The following is a 26626-nucleotide window of genomic DNA, read 5'->3' on the forward strand; positions in this document are numbered from 1 at the left end:
ACTGTCACATGGTTTCTACTTGTCTTCAGGCATCAAAACGATTCTCTAATTGAACAAACAGGTTGCCTGACAGGAACCTTTTGAAAATGTTTTTTCTGCTCGGAAGCTGAAGACTTCTAAGTGATTTACGAAACGTAGTGATTGAAAGAAGATCCCCCACATGTGCAGGGGCTGAACGTCTAAAAGAGCTCAAACAATTAAAGACCTCAAATGAGTCCTATTATTAGGTTAATTAAGGGATTAGTTACGTCATAGGTCACCCTGCTGGAGTGGGGACATTCAGGTGATGGGGGACCCCACCCCAGAAACAAACCACCAGCCGGGCACACGCCCCGTTTCTGAACCCCGATCACTCTCACCAGGTTATGAGCAGAACCACCCCAAATGTACTGAATTCTGGAAAAAAGTACCAAGTAGTCAATATTGTGACGTCACAGTCCGTATCCCGCTAAATGAAAACTACAACAACGTGTGCGGCGCGGTCTTCGGGACAGAAAAGCGTGCTCCCCCGGTCTTCTAATTTAATTTAAGCCTTGAGGATGCAGTGGTTTGCTCCGTTCCTCTACCCCCCCACCTCCTCTCTCGTGTTGGTAGGCTCCAGCCTGGGCAGGGAGCGCGCGACTGAACGCAGCGATGGCGCCTGGTACCAAATCAGGTAACTTTTATAAGCATGCAAACGCCAAACGACTGTATTTTATAGGGGATTTATGAATGCCTTTTTTAAAAAAGAAGTTGTTGTTATGCATGCTGTCGGATATGACTTGTTTATGTTGTTTCACGCATCGGACGAGGTATCTGTTGCCTGGTTCTGCAGCTGGGCTGTTTTGGAATTTTTCCGACATGTTTAAGTTAAAACGTCTTCTCACGGCTCGGGTTTCTACTTGTGACTGGTGCCCGTCTGGGCTCGCAGGCAGGAAGGAGTCTATGGACCGCAGCCAGATTTCGGGCTCCGCGGTGTTTTTTTAGGGGTGAGTGGAGTACCATGAAATGGGTTTCCTCATTAGTGCAGTGTATTCACGTGTAGGAGGTCTGTTAGTCTCCTCCATCTGTACCTCTGCTCGCTCTGTACAGGCTGAGGGGGGAAAAGGTTTTATCGTTACGTGATTTCGACTCCTAAATCGGGTTCCACCCCAGCCATAGAAGCCCCCTGCTCTATAAGTCCTCTCATAGTCGGTGGTCCAGCGTTCCTGACGTCACCATTATAAACTTATAACGACGGTTCACATGATTTTTAAACTGGTAATTTGATAGTCCCTTACCACTTGAGGTCTATGGGACTGCGGTTCTCTTTGACTCCAGTCCCTGAGGTGCAGAGTCCAGCAGGAGTGAGTATCCCTGGAGTAGACACACAGGTGTACAGCTTCAGTCCCTGAGGACCAGAGTCCAGCAGGAGTGAGTATCTCTGGAGTAGACACACAGGTGCCCAACTCCAGTCCCTGAGGAGCAGAGTTCAACAGGAGTGAGTATCCCTGGAGTAGACACACAGGTGTACAGCTCCAGAGTCCAGCAGGAGTGAGTATCCCTGGAGTCGACACACAGAGACCGGCGGCAGAGATACTCCCTGGAGTTGGAGTCTAAGCGGTTCTCCAGGTCTCTCTCCGCCATCATCCTAACCTTTGACCTCGGGAGGTGCAGAGGTGGAAGGGGGAGCTGTGCCTCCTGTCCCTGTGACGCCCCTGTTCCTCTCTCTCCAGCCTCACGGGGGCGCAAGCGCAAGGCGGAGCCCGAGCCCCCGACCGCGCCGAGGGAGGGAGAGGAGCCCAAGAGGGAGAGGCGGGAGGGGGCAGGCCGGAGGGTCGTCATCGAGCACTGGTGAGGAGGGGCTGCTGGGGTAGAACCGTAGTCGCCACCCCAGGCATGAGCTCTTCACCCCACTGCCCTCAGGCAAGAGATATAAGAGCATACGGACACTGACCACCAGATTCCTCAACAGCTTCTATCCACAAGCAGTGTGATTGGTGAACACATTTAGCCATGCCCCTCGGACCACACCTACACCCTCTACCTCAATATGATTTCTTATTTATTGCACATATCCAGTCATTGTTTACACGTCTACATTGTTTACATTCAAACTGTTTACTTGTACATTGTCTACTGTTTGTTTGTATATTGTCTTGATGCACTGTCTGCACTTTGTGTTTTTACACTTGTTTTAACAATCGAGAGACTTTCTGTGAGTAAGAATTTCATTGTACCAGTACATGTACCGGTTACATATGGCAATAAAGTTCAAGTTCCTGTGTCTGTCGCTCCAGACCCCAGCCCCGCGGGGCTCTGCTGGGGCGGAGGGGTCGTTCTACTGCCACCTGGGTCCTGGAGCGTGCCTGACCGCGGCCGTGTGTGTGTGTGTGTGTGTGTGTGTGTGTGTGTGTGTCTACCACAGCAAGAGCTGACGAGTGTACGGGCGCCAGGCGGAGGCTGTGCGAGAGGCCATCGCCGGACAGCACCCCGACGTCGCCGTGGAGCTGAACCCCGAGAAGCCCCGGCGGAACAGCTTCGAGGTCACCCTCGTAGACGAGAAGGGGGAGAGTGAGTTCCCGCCGTCCGCTCCTCCCCCCCGGTCTCCAGCGGGTCGGCCTGCAGCTCCAGAGTCGCACCGAGCATGCGTATCGCAGGGGCTCTGGGGTCCCCTGCCTCTGCTGGGGTGTCATTCTGTCTGGGCCCTTAATTACTGCCAGCAGTAATAGCACTGGAGCTAGGAGGGGAGACTCCTGGGAAAGCTAAGGCTGCTGCTGGAAGAGGTGTTAGTGGGGCCAGCAGGGGGTGCTCACCCTGTGGTCCATGAGGGTCCTAATGCCCCAGTATAGTGACGGGGACACTACACTGTAAACAGTCGCCGTCCTTTGGATCCTTCGGATAAGACGGAAAACCGAGGTCCTGACTCTCTGTGGTCATTAAAAATCCCAGGGCGTTTCTCGAAAAGAGTAGGGGTGTAACCCCGGTGTCCTGGCCAAATTTCCCCCTGGCCCTTACCAATCATGGCCTCCTAATAATCCCCATCTATGAACTGGCTTCATTACTCTGCTCTCTTCACCACTGATAGCTGATGTGTGGGGAGCGTTCTGGCGCACTATGGCTGCCGTCGCATCATCCAGGTGGGGCTGCACATTGGTGGTGGTGGAGGGGAGACCCCAACCTTTAAAGTGCTTTGAGTGGAGTGTCCAGAAAAGCGCTATATACGTGTAAGCTATTAATAATAATAATAATATTACTGTACTGGATTGCTGCTGGTATTTGGTCCACTAGGTTAGACTGTCCATGGTATAAGACATGCCCACACTGGGAGGGGCCTTGTCGAGAGGGGGTGATGTCATAGATCCACCCACAGTGGGAGGGGCTCCGTGGCAAATCCTGAAACTAATTACAATGGAGTTCCTTCCTTTAAAGATCTGCAAGCAAACATTTTAAAAAGCCATAAAATGTAGAATTTGAATCGGCATGGGCTGATAACTGAGAACTGGGGTCAAACAAATACCCGTGTCTTCTGATATCACCAGGACTGGAACCCTTAACTTAGATGTTAGATGTTAGATTTAAGCAGTCTCAAAGACCTTACACAGATGTCAGTGTGTCTGGACTGTATTAACCCCTCTCTCTCAGTGCAGTGTTAATGTCCTGTAGTGTCCAGTCAGTGTGTCTGTACTGTATTAACCCCTCTCTCTCAGTGCAGTGTTAATGTACTGAAGTGTCCAGTCAGTGTGTCTGGACTGTATTAACCCCTCTCTCTCAGTGCAGTGTTAATGTACTGAAGTGTCCAGTCAGTGTGTCTGGACTGTATTAACCCCTCTCTCTCAGTGCAGTGTTAATGTACTGGAGTGTCCAGTCAGTGTGTCTGGACTGTATTAACCCCTCTCTCTCAGCGCAGTGTTAATGTCCTGTAGTGTGCAGTCAGTGTGTCTGGACTGTATTAACCCCTCTCTCTCAGTGCAGTGTTAATGTACTGGAGTGTCCAGTCAGTGTGTCTGGACTGTATTAACCCCTCTCAGTGCAGTGTTAATGTACTGAAGTGTCCAGTCAGTGTGTCTGGACTGTATTAACCCCCCCTCTCTCAGTGCAGTGTTAATGTCCTGTAGTGTCCAGTTAGTGTGTCTGGACTGTATTAACCCCTCTCTCTCAGTGCAGTGTTAATGTCCTGTAGTGTCCAGTCAGTGTGTCTGGACTGTATTAACTCCTCTCTCTCAGTGCAGTGTTAACTTCTTGTCTTCTCTGCAGAGATCTCTCTGTGGTCTGGTATAAAGAAAGGGCCGCCTCGCAAGCTGAAGTTTCCTGATCCTGCTGTAGTGCTGTCTGCGCTGGAGGAGGCGCTGTAGAGCATGTGACTCAGGTGAGCTCTGTCTGAAAGTCTAGTCCTGAGGGTCACGGCTCTGTTCTGCCGGTTCAAGAATCTGGCAGCTTTTCCATGTTTCCTTATGTTCTGAACAGCTGGACACCTGGGAATAGTTTAGAAAAGATCTTAATCAATGGATCAGTTTATCCCTTAAAGGGGAGCTGCAGTCTGAATTTCTCCGACTGGTTATTACATCTCGGTAACAAAATTAATTAATTGATGTTATAGGAAAAAAATTACAAATTTCAGATTAAGCACAAAACTGCTCATTGTTATGGGTTTAAAAGAGATGGTAAACAAGCAGGCTTGTTTACCATGTCATAGGGCCGCCACATGTCACCATAAGTTTTGTTGCCTTGTTCTGATTTGCAGAACATGGTGCCGTGCATAACTGGGGAAGTTTGGTCTACTTTGTGATGTGACAAGTACCCAGTAACGTGTATGGGAGGTTTTACAGATTACTGTGTATATTTTACTTTTAATGCAGATTCAGATGTACTCATCAATGCTTGTTCTTTCTGACCCTGAAATATGAAAATAATATTGCAGTTCTGTTTTAATCAGAGCTTTCTGCTGCTGAAGATTACAGACATGGAAAAATCCACTGGATTCTGGAATTAGTGGACCAGGGTTGGGAATCACTGGGAATAGTGAAACAGTCACAGACAGACATCCCCTGCTGTAGACACAGCGCCCCCTCCAGGACTGGGACTGGACACCCTGCTGTAGACACAGCGCCCCCTCCAGGACTGGGACTGGACACCCTGCTGTAGACACAGCGCCCCCTACAGGACTGGGACTGGACACCCTGCTGTAGACACAGCGCCCCCTCCAGGACTGGACACCTTGCTGTAGACACAGCGCCCCCTCCAGGACTGGGACTGGTTTAGTACAAAGCTGCTGAGATCTGATCCCTCTTGCACAACTGGCCTCTAGTGTATCGGCTTGATAAACGTATCCTACCTGTTCATGGTAATTACTGTAGGAACAGTATTAAATTTACTGACGATCGAGAGAGTACCTGTGTAGGACTCAAATTGTTCTAATCGAAAATTGAATTGGTTGTAGAGACTGACTGACTGGACTTTTTTTTTTTCCTTCCCTTATAGCCAAGTCACCTCCAGAACCGCTGTTGCTGGCTGCATTATGATGAGGACGGACCAATGGGGAACCAGACCAGTTTTTCCTCGGATGACCTTGCTGCCCTGCCTGCGGAGCTGGCTGTGTGGCGACGCACAGCGATCACAAAGCTCAGTGCTCAGAGTACACTGGTTCTTTTTTTTTTTTTAATGCTTGTTGCAAACCTTGTGTTTGGTATTCTGCGCCAATAAATCTTCTCTTCGTTCATTGGTGGTTTTGCTTTGCTTTTCCAGTCCGAAGGAAAGCACAGCATGATGTTTTGGGCAGCGGGACAGGAGAGAGGAGCAGCCCCTGGGTATCTGGTGCTGGTCACTAAAGAGTGTCCAGCACTAGTGTCCAGTAGTCTGCGGTCACTCTTTTCCCCCGGCGGGGCCAGCTCTCGCGCACACACCTCCTTGCGGGGGAGTCATCAATAATTCAGTGTTTTTCTTCCCAGTAAACATGCTCTTCCTTCCAAAAATAAGTCGGTAAGTTGTTTCCAGGACAGGACGGGAGGGAGAGTACAACAGTATCCTCTCTCTGCGATACTCGAGGAGGACGATCCTTCCCGCTGTCACCCTGGTTCCCGCCAGTGCTGATCTCGGCGAGAGTTTAAATGATGGTAACAGCCGTCAGCCACACGCAAAACAAGGAAGAGGTTCTAGGATCCAGTTTTAAAATGATGGAATCCTAATTTCGAACCGCTGGGGCGTTTTCTTTTTAAACCGAAGGCATGCTCCACTTCAGTACAGTTCCAGCTGTAGGAGCCTCTGGGGGGAAAGTGTTTCATGGCGCCAGACCGATACTACGGAACAAGGAAGTCTTACTGGAGTTCAGAGATACTCGACAGCGAGAGACACTGCAGTGGAGGTGAAAGATCACCCGCGTTACTCTTACACCTGGAGCTGCAGGGGTGTCTCGGCTGTTCTGCACCCCATTTTTGTAGAGGATTTTTAAATTGATTTGATTCCCCCCCCCCCATTATTTTGCTACTTATTTTCACCCAATTTTTGACCGATTGCAATTAACATTACTAATGTTACCCAACGAGCTGGCGAGACAGTATGTTAAGATGCATGAAGTGACACGCAGAAAAGTCTCAATATAGTCCTAACTTAAAATAGCTGAGTTTCCTGACGGGGGGGAAAGGTCTCTTTTGGCCTTTTCATAAATCGTGTCACATCTGTCCCATTGCAGGTTTTTGGCTATGACTCCAGTCCCAAGTGCTTGTGGTCTTTGACACTGTTTATTAATTAGAGCAGTGTGGAGTAGTGTTGCATTTGAACTAAAATCATTGACCAGTTCCTTGTTTTCAAAAGGCAGCTCCAGGGCGAAGTCATCATGCCATTTAGTAAAATTATTTAAATGGGGTCCCCTATAATTTTCTGGGTTCGTTAATAAGCTGATTAGGGCTTCTTGATAGGGTCGTCAGCAGACTGAATGAGATGTTTGCTCTTCCAGTCTCCGCAGCGAGGGACAAGACAGCTCTGCGGGGAGCCGGGGGCAGTATGGTGAATGTCAGATAACCAGTTCCCCAATTTGAACTGCTGAGAGCTGTTTCTTGAGATGTCTAGGACCCATTTGATCGAGTTACTGTTTACATTGAAGTGGTTTTGTATTGAAAGCCGAGGGGAAAAAATAAACAAATAAGATCCTTAAAAAAAGTCTGTACTTGGTCAAGACGCTGACAGACCAGATTCACGGATGTGCGTGTTGCATCGTCCGCTCCCCTCCTTTCTCCGTGTGCGTCTGCAGGGGGTCAGTCAGGTCCTGTGTTCTCTGTGATGGGCTGCTTCACACTGCTCTCCCCAGACTTTTCACTGGGAGAGACAGCATCTGGCCTGGCAGCTGCAGGAACGGAGGGAGGGGATGAATTTGTAAATCAAAGGACATCTGAAAAAGCAAGCTTAAAATATCTCACCCGGATCACCACAAGATTGCCGAACTCTTCCACACACAGTATCTGGACTTCCATTTTTCCTTACATTCATTATCCCAGACCACCTGGGCACCTCCAACGTGTCCATTTTTATCATCTCTCTGGATAGGTGGAGATCAGCACTATTAGCTGAGGTGGCTGGGGGTTTTAGTTCCAAACTGAAATATAAAACCACATTCAAATCATGTGCCAGCTGTTGCCCATCCATGGCCCATAGCACAGGTACAGCTGCCACAGCCTCTCTGACCGATACTGGCCACAGATTGAATGCCCTGTCATGCCCTCTGGTATCCCCCCATACAGCCATGGCATTCTCCAGTGCGGATCCTTGGCTTCTGAACAAGGACAAACCACACGGAATACAGATGGGTCACATGATCTACACCTTTATTGTTTTTACGCTCGAGGGCGCGCTTGATCTACGTGACTGTTCCCGAATCGGGTGCTCAATTTCCCCGAGTCCAGTCTGGCTCCCCCGGGGCTGAGCAAGACCCCGGCGCTGCTGACCGCGGGAGAGGCGGCAGAGCCTGCGGGCGCACAGGAGTGCCGGACTCTTCGCCTGCCGCCCGCTGTCATCCCCGCCTGGAAGGGAAAATGAACCATCTCTGCTCTCACTTAAAACACAGACACAACGCTGAAGACGGAACGTTAACAAACACGTGTCGTTTCTAAAACAAGACATAACCGGGTGTTTCCTTATATTTAAAAAACGATCTAGAAACATTTCTGGGGTGCGTGGTTACCAGACACAATATTACAAGTGTGAGTTAAATGAACTCGGCAATTTGTTTTCCCCAAAGCAGAAAACAGTTTTGCAACGGCCCTGGAGCCCTGCGAGAGGTTTTACTGAGAGACAGATGTGACCTTGAGCTCTCCTGTGATCCAGGGCAGGACCCCAAACCTATGAGTTAGCAGTTAAGCCCTCAAGACCTGTTTCACTGTTCTGTGCATTTCCAGCTGGCCTAGCTTTCTCCAAGCTCTCCTGAATGGAGGTGTAACTCGTCTGTGCTACACTGGGGTAAATAACATGAAAGGGAACAGGGGTCTGGGTTATTCGCCCACGTCCCTGTTTATACCTTATATTCTAACAAACTGTTACTGACCAATCATAAAAATGTTTATGTATGAACATTTTGCTCATCTTCAAGAACAAACGCCTGCTGCTGGTCTCATAAAAGGGACTCTACCAGGGGGCCACTGACCTCAGTGGTCAGCTTGATCCTCTCGGGTTTGAGAGTCCAGCTGGCACAGCTAGCAGCAGCCATTCCGGCTGCGTGTTTTTCGCAGTCTGAGTGGTAAACAAAGGCATTGAAAAAGATCTCTGAGGTAAGGCCAAGGGTGACCGATGCCGCTCACTGCCGCCTTCGATATAACTTGCATACATATACACAGAACTAATCACTGCAAGACACACGTGTGCTCCATTGCTGCATTCCCGCTTGCTGAGCGGCTGTTTTCAAAAACACCACGATACGCGGTTGGGCGTCCTGAAAGCAAACAAAGCGTTTGCGCATGCACTTCTGTCTCTTGTTCGCCCAATCAGAATTGGAGCCCGTGGCAACGTCATCCAAACAGATGGAACGAGTCACGGAGAGCCTTCTGGGAAATGTAGTAGAGTACCGCCTTTTCTAAACCGTTTTTCTCAATTAAACGTTAAAGTAACTTGAAAGTTAAATATTTATGTAAAGTACAGATCTCAGAACACTGTACTTAGTGTAATGTAGAGAAGTTTTTCTATTTCATTACTTCGCAAACTCAGCATACTTGTGTTTACTACTCCTTATGAAGAGGTTACCAACATTAACTCAACATTTATTTATTTAAGGTTATCAAAATTGTAGTACACAAGAAAGATTTAGCACGCCTGACTAGCATGAACACTCAATCCACTTTCTAAATTCAACACCAACCTGCAGCAGCCTCTGAACACTGGTTGGTCTTTGTGTGTGTCGTCATCATCATGCGACGGAACGTGCTGCAGAAGGTGGCTCGAGGTGCTCTTCGGTTGTTTTTAAACAGCGGCGTGGGGCGCTAACGGCAAATTCATGAAGTAAGATTTGATTTATTGATATTTTATAAGTACTTTTCAGATGATTGTTATACAGGTTTTTTATCTTGCTTTCCTGTCAAGTATTATTCAAGTCATAGAAATTATTAAAATGTTGACTAGATAAACGCTGCGTTTAATCGTGACCTGTCTTTACTGAACTCAAGTTACATTTTGATTATCTTTAATTGAGAAATCCAGAGTTTTTAGGCATACCAAAGATGACCTTTCGCTTGTAAATTATGGAATAGTGTCTTGGTCGATATCATGTAGAACTAAGCAGCCAGATATTTAAAAGTGATTCTTGTCGCCTGCGCTGGAACCATAAGTATTTCCTACTCCAGTCATAGGTGGCTGTAGAGGAGCCGGGGACGAGGATCTGTATAAAAAAATATTTACACTCGCTCTGTACCTTGTTTTTGTGAACGGAACTGCAGTTACATAAAGTGAAAAGACGAGGTCTTTCCGTGACTTATAGGAATGTTTTCTTGTGAATGGGTTTATTGCTGCAGTAAGTTGTATGAGCCACGTACATTGACGTGAGCGGACGGAGACAGAACGCGAAGTGTCTAGTTGAACTCAAAAACACGTATACGTGTAACAACACCCTTGGAGAATCTGCATTCACTGATGTTTATTGAGCAGGATCAAATCTTGGCTACAAAGTTAAAACTAGAGGTTAGTTTCACTCTGAACAGTTGAAAAAATAACATTATGGGTGTCACGCCTTCTTCAGGTCTGTCTCTGTCCAGTGTCTGTACTGTATTAACCCCTCTCTCTCAGTGCAGTGTTAATGTACTGTAGTGTCCAGTCAGTGTGTCTGGACTGTATTAACCCCTCTCTCTCAGTGCAGTGTTAATGTCCTGTAGTGTCCAGTCAGTGTGTCTGTACTGTATTAACCCCTCTCTCTCAGTGCAGTGTTAATGTACTGAAGTGTCCAGTCAGTGTGTCTGGACTGTATTAACCCCTCTCTCTCAGTGCAGTGTTAATGTACTGAAGTGTCCAGTCAGTGTGTCTGGACTGTATTAACCCCTCTCTCTCAGTGCAGTGTTAATGTACTGAAGTGTCCAGTCAGTGTGTCTGGACTGTATTAACCCCTCTCTCTCAGTGCAGTGTTAATGTACTGGAGTGTCCAGTCAGTGTGTCTGGACTGTATTAACCCCTCTCTCTCAGTGCAGTGTTAATGTCCTGTAGTGTCCAGTCAGTGTGTCTGGACTGTATTAACCCCTCTCTCTCTCAGTGCAGTGTTAATGTCCTGTAGTGTCCAGTCAGTGTGTCTGGACTGTATCAACCCCTCTCTCTCAGTGCAGTGTTAATGTACTGGAGTGTCCAGTCAGTGTGTCTGGACTGTATTAACCCCTCTCTCTCAGTGCAGTGTTAATGTCCTGGAGTGTCCAGTCAGTGTGTCTGGACTGTATTAACCCCTCTCTCTCTCAGTGCAGTGTTAATGTCCTGTAGTGTCCAGTCAGTGTGTCTGGACTGTATTAACCCCTCTCTCTCAGTGCAGTGTTAATGTACTGGAGTGTCCAGTCAGTGTGTCTGGACTGTATTAACCCCTCTCTCTCAGTGCAGTGTTAATGTCCTGTAGTGTCCAGTCAGTGTGCCTGGACTGTATTAACCCCTCTCTCTCAGTGCAGTGTTAATGTACTGGAGTGTCCAGTCAGTGTGTCTGGACTGTATTAACCCCTCTCTCTCAGTGCAGTGTTAATGTCCTGTAGTGTCCAGTCAGTGTGTCTGGACTGTATTAACCCCTCTCTCTCAGTGCAGTGTTAATGTCCTGTAGTGTCCAGTCAGTGTGTCTGTACTGTATTAACCCCTCTCAGTGCAGTGTTAATGTCCTGGAGTGAACAGTCAGTCTCTCTCTCTCCCTCAGTGATGACCGCAGAAGGGGAGCGGGGCAGTGATGAGAGTACTGGTGTGCGCTTCGAGTTGGAGCGAGAGACGGAGCTGCGGTTCGAGGTGGAGTCCGGAGAGCGGGTGCAGATGGAGCTGCTTTCTGGTCTGGCTGAGGTGTTTGGGTCAGAACTGAACCGCAACAAGAAGTACAGCTTTGGGCCCGGCTCCAAGATCGCAGTGTTCACCTGGCAGGGCTGCACCGTCAGCCTCACTGGGAAGACTGAGGTACACCAGCCTGTTCTGCGGTTGTCTGGGCTGATACTGAAAGGCCCTCAGGAGCCCATTTACAGCAGGGTGTCCAGTCCTGGTCCTGGAGGGGGCGCTGTGTCTACAGCAGGGTGTCCAGTCCTGGTCCTGGAAGGGGCGCTGTGTCTACAGCAGGGTGTCCAGTCCTGGTCCTGGAGGGGGCGCTGTGTCTACAGCAGGGTGTCCAGTCCTGGTCCTGGAGGGGGCGCTGCGTCTACAGCAGGGTGTCCAGTCCTGGAGGGGGCACTGTGTCTACAGCAGGGTGTCCAGTCCTGGTCCTGGAAGGGGCGCTGTGTCTACAGCAGGGCATCCAGTCCTTTGTGAAATTTTGTACAAATTCAACTGAATTGAATGACCTTTTCTCTCCTCTCTGTCTCTCAGGTGGCTTATGTGTCCAGGGACACTCCGATGCTGCTGTATCTCAACACTCATGCTGCGCTGGAGCAGATGAGGCAGCAGGCTGAGAGAGACAACGAGAGAGGGCCCAGGGTTAGCCTGTCTGTTTCTGTGTATTTCTTTACATTTCACATTAAAACATCATTTATTCATCTTCATACAGTATTTACAAGTTTTTGAGTTGACACAAGTGTGTCTGTACTGTATTAACCCCTCTCTCTCAGTGCAGTGTTAATGTCCTGTAGTGTCCAGTCAGCGTGTCTGGACTGTATTAACCCCTCTATCTCAGTGCATTGTTAATGTACTGGAGTGTCCAGTCAGTGTGTCTGGACTGTATTGACCTCTCTGTCTCAGTGCAGTGTTAATGTCCTGTAGTGTCCAGTCAGTGTGTCTGGACTGTATTAACCCCTCTCTCTCAGTGCAGTGTTAATGTCCTGTAGTGTCCAGTCAGTGTGTCTTGACTGTATTAACCCCTCTCTTTCTGTACCTCTCAGGTGATGGTTGTCGGCCCCACAGATGTTGGGAAGTCCACTCTGTGCAGGCTGCTCCTCAGCTGGGCGGTGCGGGTCGGCCGGCGCCCCACGCTGGTGGAGCTGGATGTGGGTCAGAGCGGTGTGTCTGTCCCTGGCACTGTGTCTGCCCTGTGCATTGAGAGGCCCGCCGACATCGAGGAAGGCTTCTCTGTCCAGGCGCCCCTGGTCTATCACTTCGGCTCCACCACTCCCGGCACCAACATCAAGCTGTACAACAAGGTAGGTGGCTTCATCAGCACCTGCAGGTGCACAGTGCTGCCTGCTCTTAGCTGTCCACCTGGATGTTTACTGAGCATGGGTGTCTCTGTAGATGCTGCGCTGTGCTGCGTGTGGCTCTCTGTAGATGCTGCGCTGTGCTGTGTGCTTCTCTCTTTAGATGCTGCGCTGTGTGCGTGTGGCTCTCTGTAGGAGGTGTGCTGTGTGCACGTGGCTCTGTCGGTGTTGTGCTGCGTGTAGCTCTCTGTAGATGCTGCGCTGTGTGTGGCTCTCTGTAGACTCTGTGCTGTGTGCTCATGGTTCTGTAGACGCTGTGTGTGTGTCTCCCCAGTCCTGTGTGTGTATGTATGGGGGTGACCCTGTCTCCCCAGTCCTGTGTGTGTATGTATGGGGGTGACCCTGTCTCCCCAGTCCTGTGTGTGTATGTATGTATGGGGGTGAAGTGTCTCCCCAGTCCTGTGTGTGTATGTATGGGGGTGACGTGACTCCCCAGTCCTGTGTGTGTATGTATGGGGGGTGACCCTGATTCCCCAGTCCTGTGTGTGTGTTTTAGTGTGGGGGTAACCCTGACCCTTTCTCTCCAGTCTTGTGTGTGTGTATTAGTATTGGGGTACCCCTGACCCTGACCCCCTGTCCCCCCAGCTGACGTCCTGCCTGGCGGAGGTCTTCTCCCAGCGCTGCGAGGTGAACCGGCGGGCCAGCGTGGGCGGCTGTGTCATCAACACCTGCGGCTGGGTGAAGGGCGCGGGCTACCAGGCGCTGGTGCACTGCGCCTCTGCCTTCGAGGTGGACGTGGTGCTGGTGCTGGACCAGGAGCGCCTCTACAACGAGCTCAAGCGGGACCTGCCGCACTTCGTCAAGGTGGTGCTGCTGCCCAAGTCTGGGGGGGTACGTCTGCGCCGACCGCTGGCTCGCCACCCAGAGTCCTCCGTCATACCCCACTCTCTCTGGGGCGGTCTAGTATTGCCCCAGGAGTCCTCTGTCATACCCCACTCTCTCTGGGGCGGTCTAGTATTGCTCCAGCAGTCCTCTGTCATACCCCACTCTCTCTGGGTCGGTCTGGTATTGCCCCAGGAGTCCTCTGTCATACCCCACTCTCTCTGGGGCGGTCTGGTATTGCCCCAGGAGTCCTCTGTCATACCCCACTCTCTCTGGGGCAGTCTAGTATTGCCCCAGGAGCCTCTGTCATACCCCACTCTCTCTGGGGCGGTCTGGTATTGCCCCAGGAGTCCTCTGTCATACCCCACTCTCTCTGGGGCTGTCTGGTATTGCCCCAGGAGTCCTCTGTCATACCCCACTCTCTCTGGGGCAGTCTAGTATTGCCCCAGGAGCCTCTGTCATACCCCACTCTCTCTGGGGCGGTCTGGTATTGCCCCAGGAGTCCTCTGTCATACCCCACTCTCTCTGGGGCGGTCTGGTATTGCCCCAGGAGTCCTCTGTCATACCCCACTCTCTCTGGGGCAGTCTGGTATTGCTCCAGGAGTCCTCTGTCATACCTCACTCTCTCTGGGCCAGTCTAGTATTGCCCCAGGAGCCTCTGTCATACCCCACTCTCTCTGGGGCGGTCTGGTATTGCCCCAGGAGTCCTCTGTCATACCCCACTCTCTCTGGGGCTGTCTAGTATTGCCCCAGGAGTCCTCTGTCATACCCCACTCTCTCTGGGGCTGTCTAGTATTGCTCCAGGAGCCTCTGTCATACCCCACTCTCTCTGGGGCAGTCTAGTATTGCCCCAGGAGTCCTCTGTCATACCCCACTCTCTCTGGGCCAGTCTAGTATTGCCCCAGGAGTCCTCTGTGATACCCCACTCTCTCTGGGGCTGTCTAGTATTGCCCCAGGAGTCCTCTGTCATACCTCACTCTCTCTGGGCCAGTCTAGTATTGCCCCAGGAGTCCTCTGTGATACCCCACTCTCTCTGGGGCTGTCTAGTATTGCCCCAGGAGTCCTCTGTGATACCCCACTCTCTCTGGGGCTGTCTAGTATTGCTCCAGGAGTCCTCTGTCATACCCCACACTCTGCAGGGAAGTCTGGTATTGCCCCAGGAGTCCTCAGTGATACCCCACTCTCTCTGTGGCGGTCTGGTATTGCCCCAGGAGTCCTCGGTGATACCCCACTCTCTCAGGGGCAGTCTGGTATTGCCCCAGGAGTCCTCAGTGATACCCCACTCTCTCTGGGGTGGTCTGGTATTGCCCCAGGAGTCCTCAGTGATACCCCAAGTGTTCTTAAAAACAGGGAGTGCCGTTCCACTGAGGATGCCCAGGGGCAGTGTTCTTACAGGGCTCTATTTATGGCTCTGTAGTGCTTCCTTCAGAGCTTTTCGCTGTGGAGAATAGGAGTTTTATTTTCATTTCTGGAGTGTGGATTTAATCCCCGAGTAATTCTAATTTTGTTGCAGAATTCAGTGTTGCAGCACTGAGCCCAGCAGTGCGGGGAACTAGGCAGAGGTTATAAACACTGTGCAGGCCCAGGGCCCAGGGCTCAGGAGGACACACTGACAGAAAACCACTGTAGGAACGAACTGCACTCACGGCTTGACTTCGGGCAATTTTCATGATTATCGCATCACACCGCTGGTGCTCCAATGCTGCTTCAGTGCTCATGCACCCCAGTGGGAGTATTGTAAGAGTACTCATAAGGCTTTGGTGATGCCTCTGGGATCTATGATGAAACCCATTTAATTTATTTTCCCCTGTCATTGTCCTTTAAGCCCAGGAATATAAGTGGCCACACTGCAGTGTCAAAGTACTTTAAATGGGGCCTCTGTGGTCCGCTGTACAGTCTTGCTTCAGTGTGTGGTAATTGGAAACAAGCTGACCAGTCAGGCTGCCCACTCCGTCAAGCTGTCCTGACTTCTTTCAGGACGCAGCTGGACGAGATCCTCCAGTCAGGACACGAGGCACTTCTTTACACGAAGGGTGGTGGGAGTGTGGAACAAGCTGCCCAGCTGTGGGTTGAAGCTGGTACCTTGGCTTCTTTCAAAACCCAGCCGGATGAGATCTTTGGATCAATTTGTCATGAACTACCAAAAGGGCTGAATGGCCTCCTCTCATTGTTGTTATGGTCCCTCGATGTAAATTCTACACTTCTGGCAACATGTCCTCTCGCTGGGTAACTGCTGGCCCACGGTGGGAGATGGTGGTGGTGTCGACACCAAGGGCTGTCTTTCTCAAAAGTAGCCTCCTGTATCTCGACGTCCTCCCTGCTAACGCGAGCGTGCTCAAGCAGCAAGAGAGTCACGCCAGCGTGGCCAGGCACTCGCAGCTCGTTAACATAACATCACTTTATTGGCCATATACAATTTCTTGCTTTAGGAATTTGTCTTTTCGCATACCCCAGCTTGCTCTCCATGAGACACACAGACAGGGAGAGAGAAGCTGGGGGTCAGAGCGCAGGGTCAGCCATTTATACGGCGTCCCTGGAGCAGCTGGGGTTAAGGGCCTTGCTCAGGGGCCCAACAGAGTAGGATTTGACGTTCCAGCCACAGGCGCACATCCTTAGCCACAGAGCCACTGCTCCTCCCCAATAACTCATTAACTACTTAACCCCTCTCTTCCAGGTGGTGGAGCGCTCCAAGGAGTGCCGTCGCGAGGCGCGGGACGAGAAGATCCGGGAGTACTTCTACGGCTTCCGCGGGGTCTCCTTCTTCCCCCACGCCTTCGACGTGCGCTTCTCGGACGTGCGGATCTACAAGATCGGCGCCCCCTCCATCCCGGACTCCTGCCTGCCGCTGGGCATGTCCCAGGACGACACGCAGCTCAAGCTGGTGCCCGTCACGCCCGGGCGGGACCTGGCGCACCACGTGCTGAGCGTGAGCTGCGGGGGCGAGGAGGGCGGGGTCGAGGCGGGGGGCGGGAAGGCGGCCGGGGGCGGGATCCTGGACAGCCCCGTGTGCGGCTTCATCGTGGTGACGGCGGTGGACACGCAGAACCAGGTCATGACCGTGCTGTCCCCCGCGCCCCGGCCCCTCCCGCGCCACGTGCTGCTCATCATGGACATCCGCTTCATTGACCTGAAGTGAGCGCCGGGCCGGCTCGGCTCAGGCGGTCTCGCGCACGGACAGTGACCGTTTTAAAGCCCGGTTTGGGGGGTTGGGGGGGGGGCGGTTCCCAGGAGCCCCTGCAGCAGCTTGACGTCCAGGGGCTTGAACGGAGACAGAGACGTGGAGCCAGCAGTGACCTTGCCCCAGTACTTTCATGATGGGCTCTGAGTAAGTCAGCGGAGATTGTGTTTTTTATCATCACCCCACCCAGAAACACATCCAGGAGCTGCCACGGTTTCTTACTCAGCAGCGGGAAATTCTGTTTTTTTGTCTTTCCTGGAAACAGCTCTTTTACAGATTTGGCACTCTGACTGCACAAATCAGAAGGTTTGCTTGTTTTAACAAAGCTGATTTTTTTTTCTGGAGTATTTTTAATAAAAAAATTATTTGCTACAAAAAAGCTGTTCATTTTGCATTAGTGAGAGGTGTAGCAAAGTCACTGTTTGAATCAACCGATTCAGGAGAAAGGCAGTTAAATGCCGTTTTATACAGTTTTTAAGACGGGTGTTGAGAGTTCTGTGCAAAAGCACCAGATCAGAAAAACACTTCTAAACTAGAGGATCAGTTCTAAATTGTGGCCCATCTAGGCTGATTGATAATTTATCCAATAATCTCATTCATGTGTCTTGAAAGAAACCAGACAACAACGTGCCTGGGAAGCTTGTTCCACACTCCCACAACCCTTTGTGTAAAGAATGGCCTCCCATTTTTGGTTTTAAATGCTCTTCGCTGTAGTTTCCATTGGACTCTTCTTGTTCCTGTTTATCTGCTGATTCTTCTAGGTTAGAACTGTCAATGTGTTTTTCAGGATTGTGAATACTCGTATCAGGTCTCCTCACGGTCCAAAAGGCTCAATTCCTTTGGCCTGTCAAGTTAGGACATTCCTTTCAGCTGTGGAATTAAAGAGTGTTGGTCAGCACATCATTCAGTGTCTGTGCGTTTGTCACACTGGGAGTCAATAATGGTCACTCAGACTCTGTTAGTCCTTCACTTTGTCACATTCAGATTCAAAGAGCTTTATTGGCCTGACTGATGAGTTATAGCAAATGCAATTATCACTATTTATACACATTTACAGTACAAATATATTATTGGACATTTATGTACAACACATAAAACATTCTTGTCCGTTCCTGAGATCACATACTGAAGTGGTCACTGAGCCTGTCCTCTCTGGACAGACAGGTCTGTCTGTGTCCAGTTTCTGTGTCCAGGCTGTGGTCACACAGAGCTGCACAGGGTCTCTTTCTCTTTGCCTGGTTAGGTGCTCATCTAGTGTGTATCACTAAGGGTTCTATAGCATTCCAGTTGTTGTTATGTTTGTGTGTGAGTCCCAGTGAGAGGGGTAGTGTTGTTTGGCTTGTGTTGTGATTTGGTTGACTGATTCATGCTGTTTTAGCTGTGCTGTCGTGAGGCAGGTTGGTGTCAGTGAGCCTCAGGACCAGCTGGCTGAGGGGGCTCTTCTCTGGGCCCAGCAGGGTCTTGTGGTTTTAGGAATTCTGGTTACAGAATTAACACAGCTGGTTGTGTGATCCGACAGGTTTGCTAAATGTGACAGTCCTTCAGTGTGACAGGCACTCATCACAAACATCTGTTATGAAAAAGCAGTATGATATTGGATCTGCATATGTAGTTCAAGTAGATAGCTGCGTCAGCATGTGTAGGCTGCAAAGGAACAAGTTAAAGGTTTATTCCATGCTGAAAAGAGAAGAAAGGAGACAACGTTTCGACTGTGGAGTCTTCTTCGGTTGTGACATTTATATGTTTAAATGTATATGTAATAATTAACTTCTTGACAGAAAATGGTCTACACATCTATGTATTTTGAATGTTATCACACCCACGTCCCCGAAGTGCACACACATCATATTAATCATGGAGTGTGAACTGAATCAAAGTGGGAGGGATTAAGGTCACCTATTTTCTTAACCCATTTGGCTGTCAGTCGCAGCGCTCCAGGCACCTCACTGGCTATGTTGTTTTGGAGTGACGAGCTGGTTCAGCCAATGGCAGCTGCGGGGAGGCGGGGCTTCCAGCGTGTCCTCGGGAGTTGAGCAGAGGGGGGGGCGAAACCTGAAGTGTTGCTCGTGCCGGATTTTCTGGGCTCGTTTTTTTTTTAAACCAGCGGAGTGTCGCGCACGAGCCCAGCGGCCGATAACCGCAGATTTGAAGAAAAGCTCCGCTCCCGCTCTCCGCTCGTTTCGAAGAGCGGATCAGAGACGAGACCGGGAGGGACGACTGCCTGCGGAGGGGAGGACAGTTCGTTGATGAAACCCAAATAAACATCAACTGGAAGAGACGGCGAGTGGCCCCCCTGAGCTTGGACCGGGACTGTCGCGTCTCCTTCTTCGAGTAACAGAATCTGTTCAAGTCCGCCTCGGCGAGACGGGCAGGAGGAAGAGCGGGGCTCGGCCGAGGCTCAGCGGCTCCTCCGGCGGGTTGTAGCCCCGTCGTGTCGGGTGTTTCGGGTCCGGACGGGACGTGTGGAGAAACCTGCCCTCTTCCTGCGGGGGCGGCCGCACACGGGGTTGTTTTGCCGGGGTCTCGGTGGATACCATGAGAGGGAAGACCCGTCTGTAAGCTTCTGGGGCATCATCCCCACCTCCCGGCATCGTCAGCCGAGGCCCCCCCGGAGTCCGCGGGCTGTGCGGCTTGGCCCAGCCCGGCGGCGGGGCTCGCACGCCGGCGGAGGACGTCGAGGAGAGCTCGAGGATCAGTCCCGGGGCCTTCGTTCACTGCCACTCGGAACTGCTCATAGACGGCGACACACCACCAAAAATTAAAGAAAGGTCACCCGGCGCCGCGGCGGAGGGGCGAGAGGAGGTGAGCCCGTTTGTTGTTACGCTGTTCTCTCGTGTGTGTCTACCAGACCTTGTGTGTTATTGAGCCCAGGCGGCAGGGCGCACAGTCCCGGCTCGGGACGGCCTCTGCCGCCGGTGAGGAGCTGGGAGTGGGGTGGTGGGGGCAAGCCGGGCGGGAGGTGTCGGTTCTGCTCGGACAGCTCAGCCCGACCCGGTTTGGACCGCGGACAGCGTGTTAAGGTCGGGGGTTTGGGCGTCCCGGGTCGCCGCTCGGACCTGTGTGGGCTGTGTCGGTGCCACGGCAGGCCGTCAGCTTGTTTGTTTTCTGCTCCCCTGGGATGGGAAGGGATTTCCCCCGGCCGGGATGCCGGAGGGGTCCCGGCTGCTTGTGGGAGCTGCTGGCGAGGAGGGTGGCTCTCTGAAGAGCTTGCTCTGGACCTATGACGTGTGGACTGGAGTGGAAGTGGGTTTCAGCGGCGTGTCTGGAGTTGTGCTTCTCTCTCTCTCGTGTGTGTGTGTGTGTTTGGCAGGGATCCGCAGGAAGACATGCGGGGCGGCGTTCAGACGAGCTGGCCCTTGTGACACAGGTGTGGTGTCTTGACCCCCGTGTCAGATGGGAACGCTGCTCTCCCTGATCGGAACCAAATTCTCATTCAGCCAGTTAGCTCAGTGCCCCCCACCTCCCTCGTCCCCTCTCCTCCCTTTTCTGTGAGATGCTGTGGGGATCTGCGAGCTCAAGAGTAACTTCAGTAACTGAGTGGTAAAGTGGGAGTCAGCCGTGATGTGGGGGTGGGGGGTCCCACTCTTAGATGAGGTGAAAGCTGCAGTCTGGGGACCTGCGGTTTGTTATAACCTGAGGCCACCATTAAGCAATTAACCTCATTATTTTTTTTAGCCGTATGGGACTCAAAGTCCTTTACACCTAATTAATTTTATGTCAGCTACCAGCCTGACCCTGGCGCTGGTGGGGCCAGTGTATCTGCAGGTTTTCAAGCCAAATCAGCCTGAGCTGGACTGGGTGGTTACTTGTTCAACTGGGCCACTTCAGCAGCGTCTCCCAACTTTTCTGCTGCCGGTGCTGATGTAAGGAGACCTTGAAACCCCCTCGACAAGTGTCCCCTCCGGGGCTGCGGTTGTAGTCTGATTAATAAGTGCCGCAACGTGAATTTTATTCATTAATCTTTTTATACCCTGCCTTTTGTGACATACTTCGCAGTGACGGAAAGGCAACACCGGAGACGCGCGCAACACGAGTAAATTAAACGGAGGGAAAAGCCGTAGTGCGAAAGAGACCTCTGAGAGGCGTCGGGGAGAGCGGAGTGACTTGCGCAGTTCCGCTGAGGGCTGGGAGCGCTGGGACGTGAGAGCAGAGCAGAGCCGAGTCCGAAGAGCACAGGTGTATAGGGTGTTGGCTGTAGTCAGGGGCCCAACCCTGCAAGCCCTCAGCAGGATTTTCAGTCCTGTTCTGGAGTAAAGAGTGCGGGAGGCTGCAACACGAAGGGAGTGCAGGAGGGGGCTGTGTGTCTCCCAGGTAGGGCCGCTGGTGCAGGAGGGGGCTGTGTGTCTCCCAGGTGGGGCCGCAGGTGCAGGAGGGGGCTGTGTGTCTGTAGGTGGGGCTGCTGGTGCAGGAGGGGGCTGTGTGTCTCCCAGGTGGGGCCGCCGGGGCAGGAGGGGGCTGTGTGTCTCCCAGGAGGGGCCGCTGGTGCAGGAGGGGGCTGTGTGTCTCCCAGGAGGGGCCGCTGGTGCAGGAGGGGGCTGTGTGTCTCCCAGGTGGGGCCGCTGGTGCTGGAGGGGGCTGTGTGTCTCCCAGGTGGGGCCGCTGGTGCTGGAGGGGGCTGTGTGTCTCCCAGGTGGGGCCGCTGGTGCTGGAGGGGGCTGTGTGTCTCCCAGGTGGAGCTGCTGGTGCAGGAGGGGGCTGTGTGTCTCCCAGGAGGGGCCGCTGGTGCAGGAGGGGGCTCCCATTGCCACTGATGAGTAAATTAAAAAGACGAAGAGGTAAAGAACGCTTGTCATGGTGCTTTTGTCAGGTTTCTGTAGATCAGGTGAAGCTCACTTGCATTGAAATGGGCCAGGTTTTTAGTCTTTCGACCACCAACTGTCTCCAGTCACCATTCGTCGCGGGCGAATCGCGAATCCCGGCGGGGCGTTCCTGTGCCAGGGCTGGTGGGGTTTAAAACGGGCCGGGCGGGACTGGGTCTCAGCGCAGGCCTGTACACCCAAGACCTCGGCCGTGCTGGATGTGTCAAACGGGAATCCCGCGGTTCCTGCTCCGGGGTGCCGTGACGCGGCCTGCCTGGAGGTGTGAACGCGGCAGGGCGCGCGTGCAGCGAGCTCGCCGAGACGCTCAGGACCTCACCGAGTGATTCACAGACACTTCAGTGCTCCGCGCGGCTGAGTGGAGAGCTGGGAGAGGAACCCACTTTGCTCTGTTGCTATGACTCACAGCCATGCTCGCACCCTAATTCGATAGGTTGCTAGGGCGCTGCGGAAGCAGACCTCTCCGCTGGGGACTGGGGACTCGGAGTTCATGGCTGAACAGACGAGCCTGAAAGTAAATTCCAATTTGATTTTTTTTTGCCAGACAAGAGATGGTTGAGTGTGTGCAGATTTTGATTAGAGGGGCGTTTTTATAAACTTGGAAGGGAAAAAGAAACGGAAGGTGTTGTTGACACACGTAGGCTTAATTTGTGTTCCCGTAACAAAGAACATAAGGTTAGAAGTGAGAGTAGGCTGTTTGGCCCACCTGGTGTAGAAAAATAGCTTTTTTTGACTTGAGGATCTCATACAGTTGTTTCCTGAAGGAAGCAAGGTGATCGGTTTCAGCAACATGGTTGTTACACACTCCCGCCACCCTTTGTGTAAATAAGTGCCTCCTGTTCTGACTGGAGCTACATGGCTGCAGTTGTAATGAGCCGACGGCCCGTGTGTTAACGTTCCTGCCTAGAGAATAATTCGCCACCATGTCTGTGCCCCCGAAGAGTCAACTCGTTTTGGATTTGGGCTGGCTGAAAAAGATCAGGGGCGGCTAAAAGCTGTGGTGGGTCGTGTTTCCCCACAAGCGTGTGGGGAGCTCCCAGCCGTGTGTCAGCTGGAATCGTATGACACACTGGTAAGGTCTCATGTCCTCGTCTTGTAGAAGAGACATTGCCGCTCTGGAATCGGTCCGGTTCAGAGAAGAGCAGACGGGCCCATTCGTGGACTGAAGGGAAAGTCCTCCCTTGACAGGCTGGAGGAACTGAATCTCTTCAGTGTTCAAGATCCTCAAAGTCAACCCAGCAGATTTCATTCAGAATGATCAGTGAAACATGAATTGGAGGCCACAGGTGGGGAACCCCAGGGAAGAACATTTAAAACTTAGAACATTAGGCGCTTCCCTACACAAAGGGTGGTGGGAATGTGGAACAAACTGTCCAGCCATGTTGTTGAAGCCAGTATCCTGGGCTCTTTCCAGGAACATCTGATTGCGATGTTAATCAGTCAGCTGATTGGCACCTAGGAAGCACAGCTGCTTGGATGTCTTTTCCACAAAATGGGTTCAGTGAAGTCATTAAGATGTGAGATGTAAAGAAAACCAGAAGCAAATGCAGCTGCTCTCGAAGCTGCTACCCCCTGCTGCATCCCAGTTAAAAGTTATCAATACAAGGCCGAGAACATCTTCAGAAGTTACAGCTGCAGTAATATCTCCTGTTTGGTTTTAACACTTTGTCGGAACTGATGCTGTAACATCCCTTAAGAAAGAGCAGCACTCAGTCAGGGCAGAAGGTACTTCTTTACATAAGGGGTGGTGGGAGTGTGGAACAAGCTGGTCAGCCATGTTGTTGAAGCTGATATCCTGGCTTCTTTCAAGACGCAGCTGGATGAGGTCCTCCGGATGAGTCAGGCCGATACCCTGGCTCGAAAGAAGCCTGACTAGAGTTTTCAGCAGCATAACTATGGGCAGCTTGTTTCACACTCCCACAGCACTTTTCTTTCAGAAATCCCAGTTTCGTTTTGAATGGCTCTTCTCCATCTTCCTTTCCCTCTTCACTCTCATCCCTGAGTGAATCTGCTGGGAATCAGCAGCTGAAGGAGGGAATGGAGCAGGGAGGGTCCAAGAATGGATAATTCATTGTTCGTTATGAATTTCAGGCTGTGAGTGTTTTAGTTTTGCCCGTGTCTCCGTGTGTCTGGGGTCCTGGTTTTGCAGAATTGCCCGCTTGTCTCACCCAGGCCCCTGGGAAGGTACAGCCTAGGCGGACGTATTTGATTCACATTGGAATGGCACTCTGTCTCTCGGCGAGAGAGGGGAAAGGACTTTGTCCTGTCATTGTTCCCAGGTGTTGTTTCGGTTCTCAAGGTATCCAGGTCTGTTCTTCTTAATCTGTAACTGGAGCAGCTTCACGCGGAAGAGGAATAACTAACGCGAGTAAGTGGACCGTGAATAACTGTGTCCAGCCCCGCTCCTGTAACTCGAGCTCTTGAGCTCTTGCTTCAGGACAGCAGTCCGCAGGCAGCAGTGGGTTAACACAAGGGAGGGCAGTCCTGGTCAGGTCGGCGTGTCTACGGCTTTTCCAGATCTCTTCAAGGCGCCAGCCCCTCGAGAGCCGAGAACGGCTGTTAAACTGGTCCCAGTAAGCCAATAATGAGCTGACTGAGCTTAGGAGGTGAGCTGGAATGAAAGCCTGCAGAGAGACGGGCCTCCGGGAGCAGGATCTCCTGCGCCTGGCTCACAGGTCCTTACAGGGGGAGTGTCGAGTGCGTGCCACCTTCTGCTTCGTGGGCACAGTTTGACTCATCTGACTCCTCTGGAGTGAGGTGACGTGTCTGAGCATACGTGGTGCAGAACCCTGTGTGGTCTGGACAGGGGGCGTCTCTGAGTACCTGTGTGTAGCGGCCGTGCCAAGATCAAGGAATTGCTCATGAGGGCGTCGCTGTACACATGATCGTGATGGGGGGGCTCAGGGCTGAAGGACAGAAACTTTGAAGAGATTGCACAGGCTGATCCCCTGTGCTGTCCTTCTCTTCCAAGACTCGTGGCTGTGTTTTCCACACCTTCCCTGTTCTCTTGCTCCCCAAATATCTCCCTGCTCCCTCCGGACTTACTTCCTCCCACTCATTCTCGCTGACCGTAACCTTGTCCACCTTCACGGCCTTCCTTCCACTCGTCCCTCGCTCGTCTCCCTTTTGGAATCGGTCCACGCTGTCCTCTGGGATTCTTGGGTTCCCACCCTGTTGCCAGTCCTTGTGATAGCTGGCCCTTGTGCAGGTGTTGAACCGAGTTGTTCTCGGAGAGTCTCCTATGCTGTTCAGAGTGCAGTTGTGTGGAGTGGGAGCACGATGCTGACCGGCTCTCTGGACTTCTGTGAAGCTGTGTGACAGAGTGCAGCATACTGAGCATCAGAAGAAACTGATCTCTTACACTGGTAGCATTCTCCCACATTGAGCATCACAGACATGAGCTTTTTCAGTTATGGTCAGGTCAGTGTGTCTCCACAGTACGCCGCTGTCACTCTCTGCTCTCTCAGGACAGGTGTCCACTGGGGCTCCAGTCCACAGCATCACTGTCACACTGCTCTCTCAGGACAGGTGTCCACTAGGGCTCCAGTCCACAGCTTCACTGTCACACTGCTCTCTCTCAGGACAGGTGTCCACTGGGGCTCCAGTCCACAGCATCACTGTCACACTGCTCTCTCAGGACAGGTGTCCACTGGGGCTCCAGTCCACAGCTTCACTGTCACTCTGCTCTCTCAGGACAGGTGTCCACTGGGGCTCCAGTCCACAGCTTCACTGTCACTCTGCTCTCTCAGGACAGGTGTCCACTGGGGCTCCAGTCCACAGCTTCACTGTCACTCTGCTCTCTCAGGAGAGGTGTCCACATTTGGCAGTTGTTTCTAGGACGGATGTCCAGTGTAGCGCCTGTAGTCAGGTCCCCATCAGTCACTGGGGTTAGGGTCGCTGGCACAAAGACATCGCTCCCTTGAAAATTGCGACACATGCTGTGTCCTTCCTGTGTTTTATTTCTTGATTTCGACCAATTAGTAAAGGAGGTTTAAGCCCCTACTCACCTGTCCCCAGATACTCTCACTAATGCTGTAAACTCACTTCTGCTGTAATTAATAATTGATTCATTAAATAATTAGTTGTGTGGGGGCCAGACTGTATCAGACAGCTTACCTTTGATCCACACCATGTTCTCCCCCCCCCCGAGAGAAACGGGTGCTTTTGAGGAACCCCACTGCTGTCCTGGCAGTGTGGAGCTCACTCCCGTTCCCAGCCCCTCCAGCGATAATCCAGATTACTGCCCGCCGCGCTCCTGTCTCCTCTTCAGGGGGCAGCTCAGTGGAAGGCGCCATATGGGGCATTGGGAGGGATTTTGTCATTGCTTTGTGTGAGGATTGGGGGCACCTCTGGAAATGGGGCAGATGGTCAGGGAGGGAGATCTGAGATTTTAGCAGTCGCTCCCAGTGCTCTTTGTCTCCCGGAGCCTCTTTTCTCCTGCTGCTCCCTGCTTTCAGGACTCTTGTCTGGATCATTCTTGTATTCCCGGTGCACCGGCATGTTCTGTGTCTTCTCTCCTGCGCCTGTGGTTTAGCGCTCGACTCTTGACATCACATTACCTCGTCCTGTTCCCACGGCCTTTTAGGAGCGTGCTTCCTGTGTGGCTTCTGCTCCAGCCCCCTCCTGTCTGCTTACTGTACCGTTCTGTGACTGCAGCTCTTGGGGCAGGGTGTGGAGGAGTGATCGGGGCCATGTACTGAAGGGTGACGGGTTCGAGGTGCTTCTCTTCAGTCACTGTCCTCCTCTGAAGTCTACGTGAAGTGAGCCCGAAGCACATCCATCTCAGTCAGGAAACAATACTGCAATGTCTTGAGGAAATTCGCAGTGCAGAGGGTCTCTTGAAGGAAGTGCCAGTGTTAAAATAAAGAGTATTCTTGAGTTTGAAGCCTGTGTTGTACCGATCAGTAACAGAATAAATTGTAGGTTCAGTGGGCTTCTTATAAGCAGTTTGTCAGAGTTGACATACTATTGTCTTTCTTCATACAGTGTTCATTTGTTGTGCGCTTGCCTCAGAGCAATAGAAACCACTT

At 51.8% G+C, this 26626-nt stretch overlaps 3 protein-coding genes across 13 annotated transcripts in view; all 3 read left to right on the forward strand.

Moving 5' to 3' along the window:
• Window positions 1-519: 519 nt before the first annotated feature.
• On the forward strand, window positions 520-5677 carry selenoh (selenoprotein H). The gene is made up of 5 exons (XM_088642674.1): window positions 520-655; window positions 1695-1812; window positions 2387-2532; window positions 4216-4327; window positions 5440-5677. Exons 1-4 carry the CDS (start codon window positions 634-636, stop codon window positions 4311-4313), a joined length of 384 nt encoding a protein of 127 aa, XP_088498800.1. The 5' UTR covers window positions 520-633; the 3' UTR covers window positions 4314-4327; window positions 5440-5677.
• Window positions 5678-9327: 3650 nt separating this feature from the next.
• On the forward strand, window positions 9328-17682 carry clp1 (cleavage factor polyribonucleotide kinase subunit 1). The gene is made up of 6 exons (XM_088642697.1): window positions 9328-9438; window positions 11309-11556; window positions 11959-12066; window positions 12468-12725; window positions 13365-13610; window positions 16276-17682. Coding segments are annotated over exons 1-6 (1323 nt in total). The 5' UTR covers window positions 9328-9437; the 3' UTR covers window positions 16738-17682.
• Window positions 17683-18634: 952 nt separating this feature from the next.
• LOC148657005 (palmitoyltransferase ZDHHC5-A-like) overlaps window positions 18635-26626 on the forward strand; it is a 31067-nt gene continuing 23075 nt past the window's right edge. For 7 of the 11 annotated variants that reach the window (XM_088642678.1, XM_088642679.1, XM_088642680.1 and 4 more), the window contains exon 1: window positions 18639-19581. The gene's annotated coding sequence lies outside the window, so the exon portion shown is untranslated. Of the gene's footprint in view, window positions 19582-26626 lie in introns of all 11 variants that reach the window. The other 4 variants (XM_088642677.1, XM_088642682.1, XM_088642687.1 and 1 more) reach the window with 3 other exon arrangements.

Source organism: Lepisosteus platostomus, chromosome 8, assembly GCF_059453375.1.
Source record: "Lepisosteus platostomus isolate fLepPlt1 chromosome 8, fLepPlt1.hap1, whole genome shotgun sequence".
Lineage (NCBI taxonomy): Eukaryota > Metazoa > Chordata > Actinopteri > Semionotiformes > Lepisosteidae > Lepisosteus > Lepisosteus platostomus.

Excerpts from the sequence above, each read along its gene's own strand:
- clp1 (XM_088642697.1), top strand. Across the intron at positions 11,557-11,958 it reads GCCTCACTGGGAAGACTGAG|GTGGCTTATGTGTCCAGGGA; the intron begins GTACACCAGCCT and ends TCTGTCTCTCAG. Across the intron at positions 12,067-12,467 it reads ACAACGAGAGAGGGCCCAGG|GTGATGGTTGTCGGCCCCAC; the intron begins GTTAGCCTGTCT and ends TGTACCTCTCAG.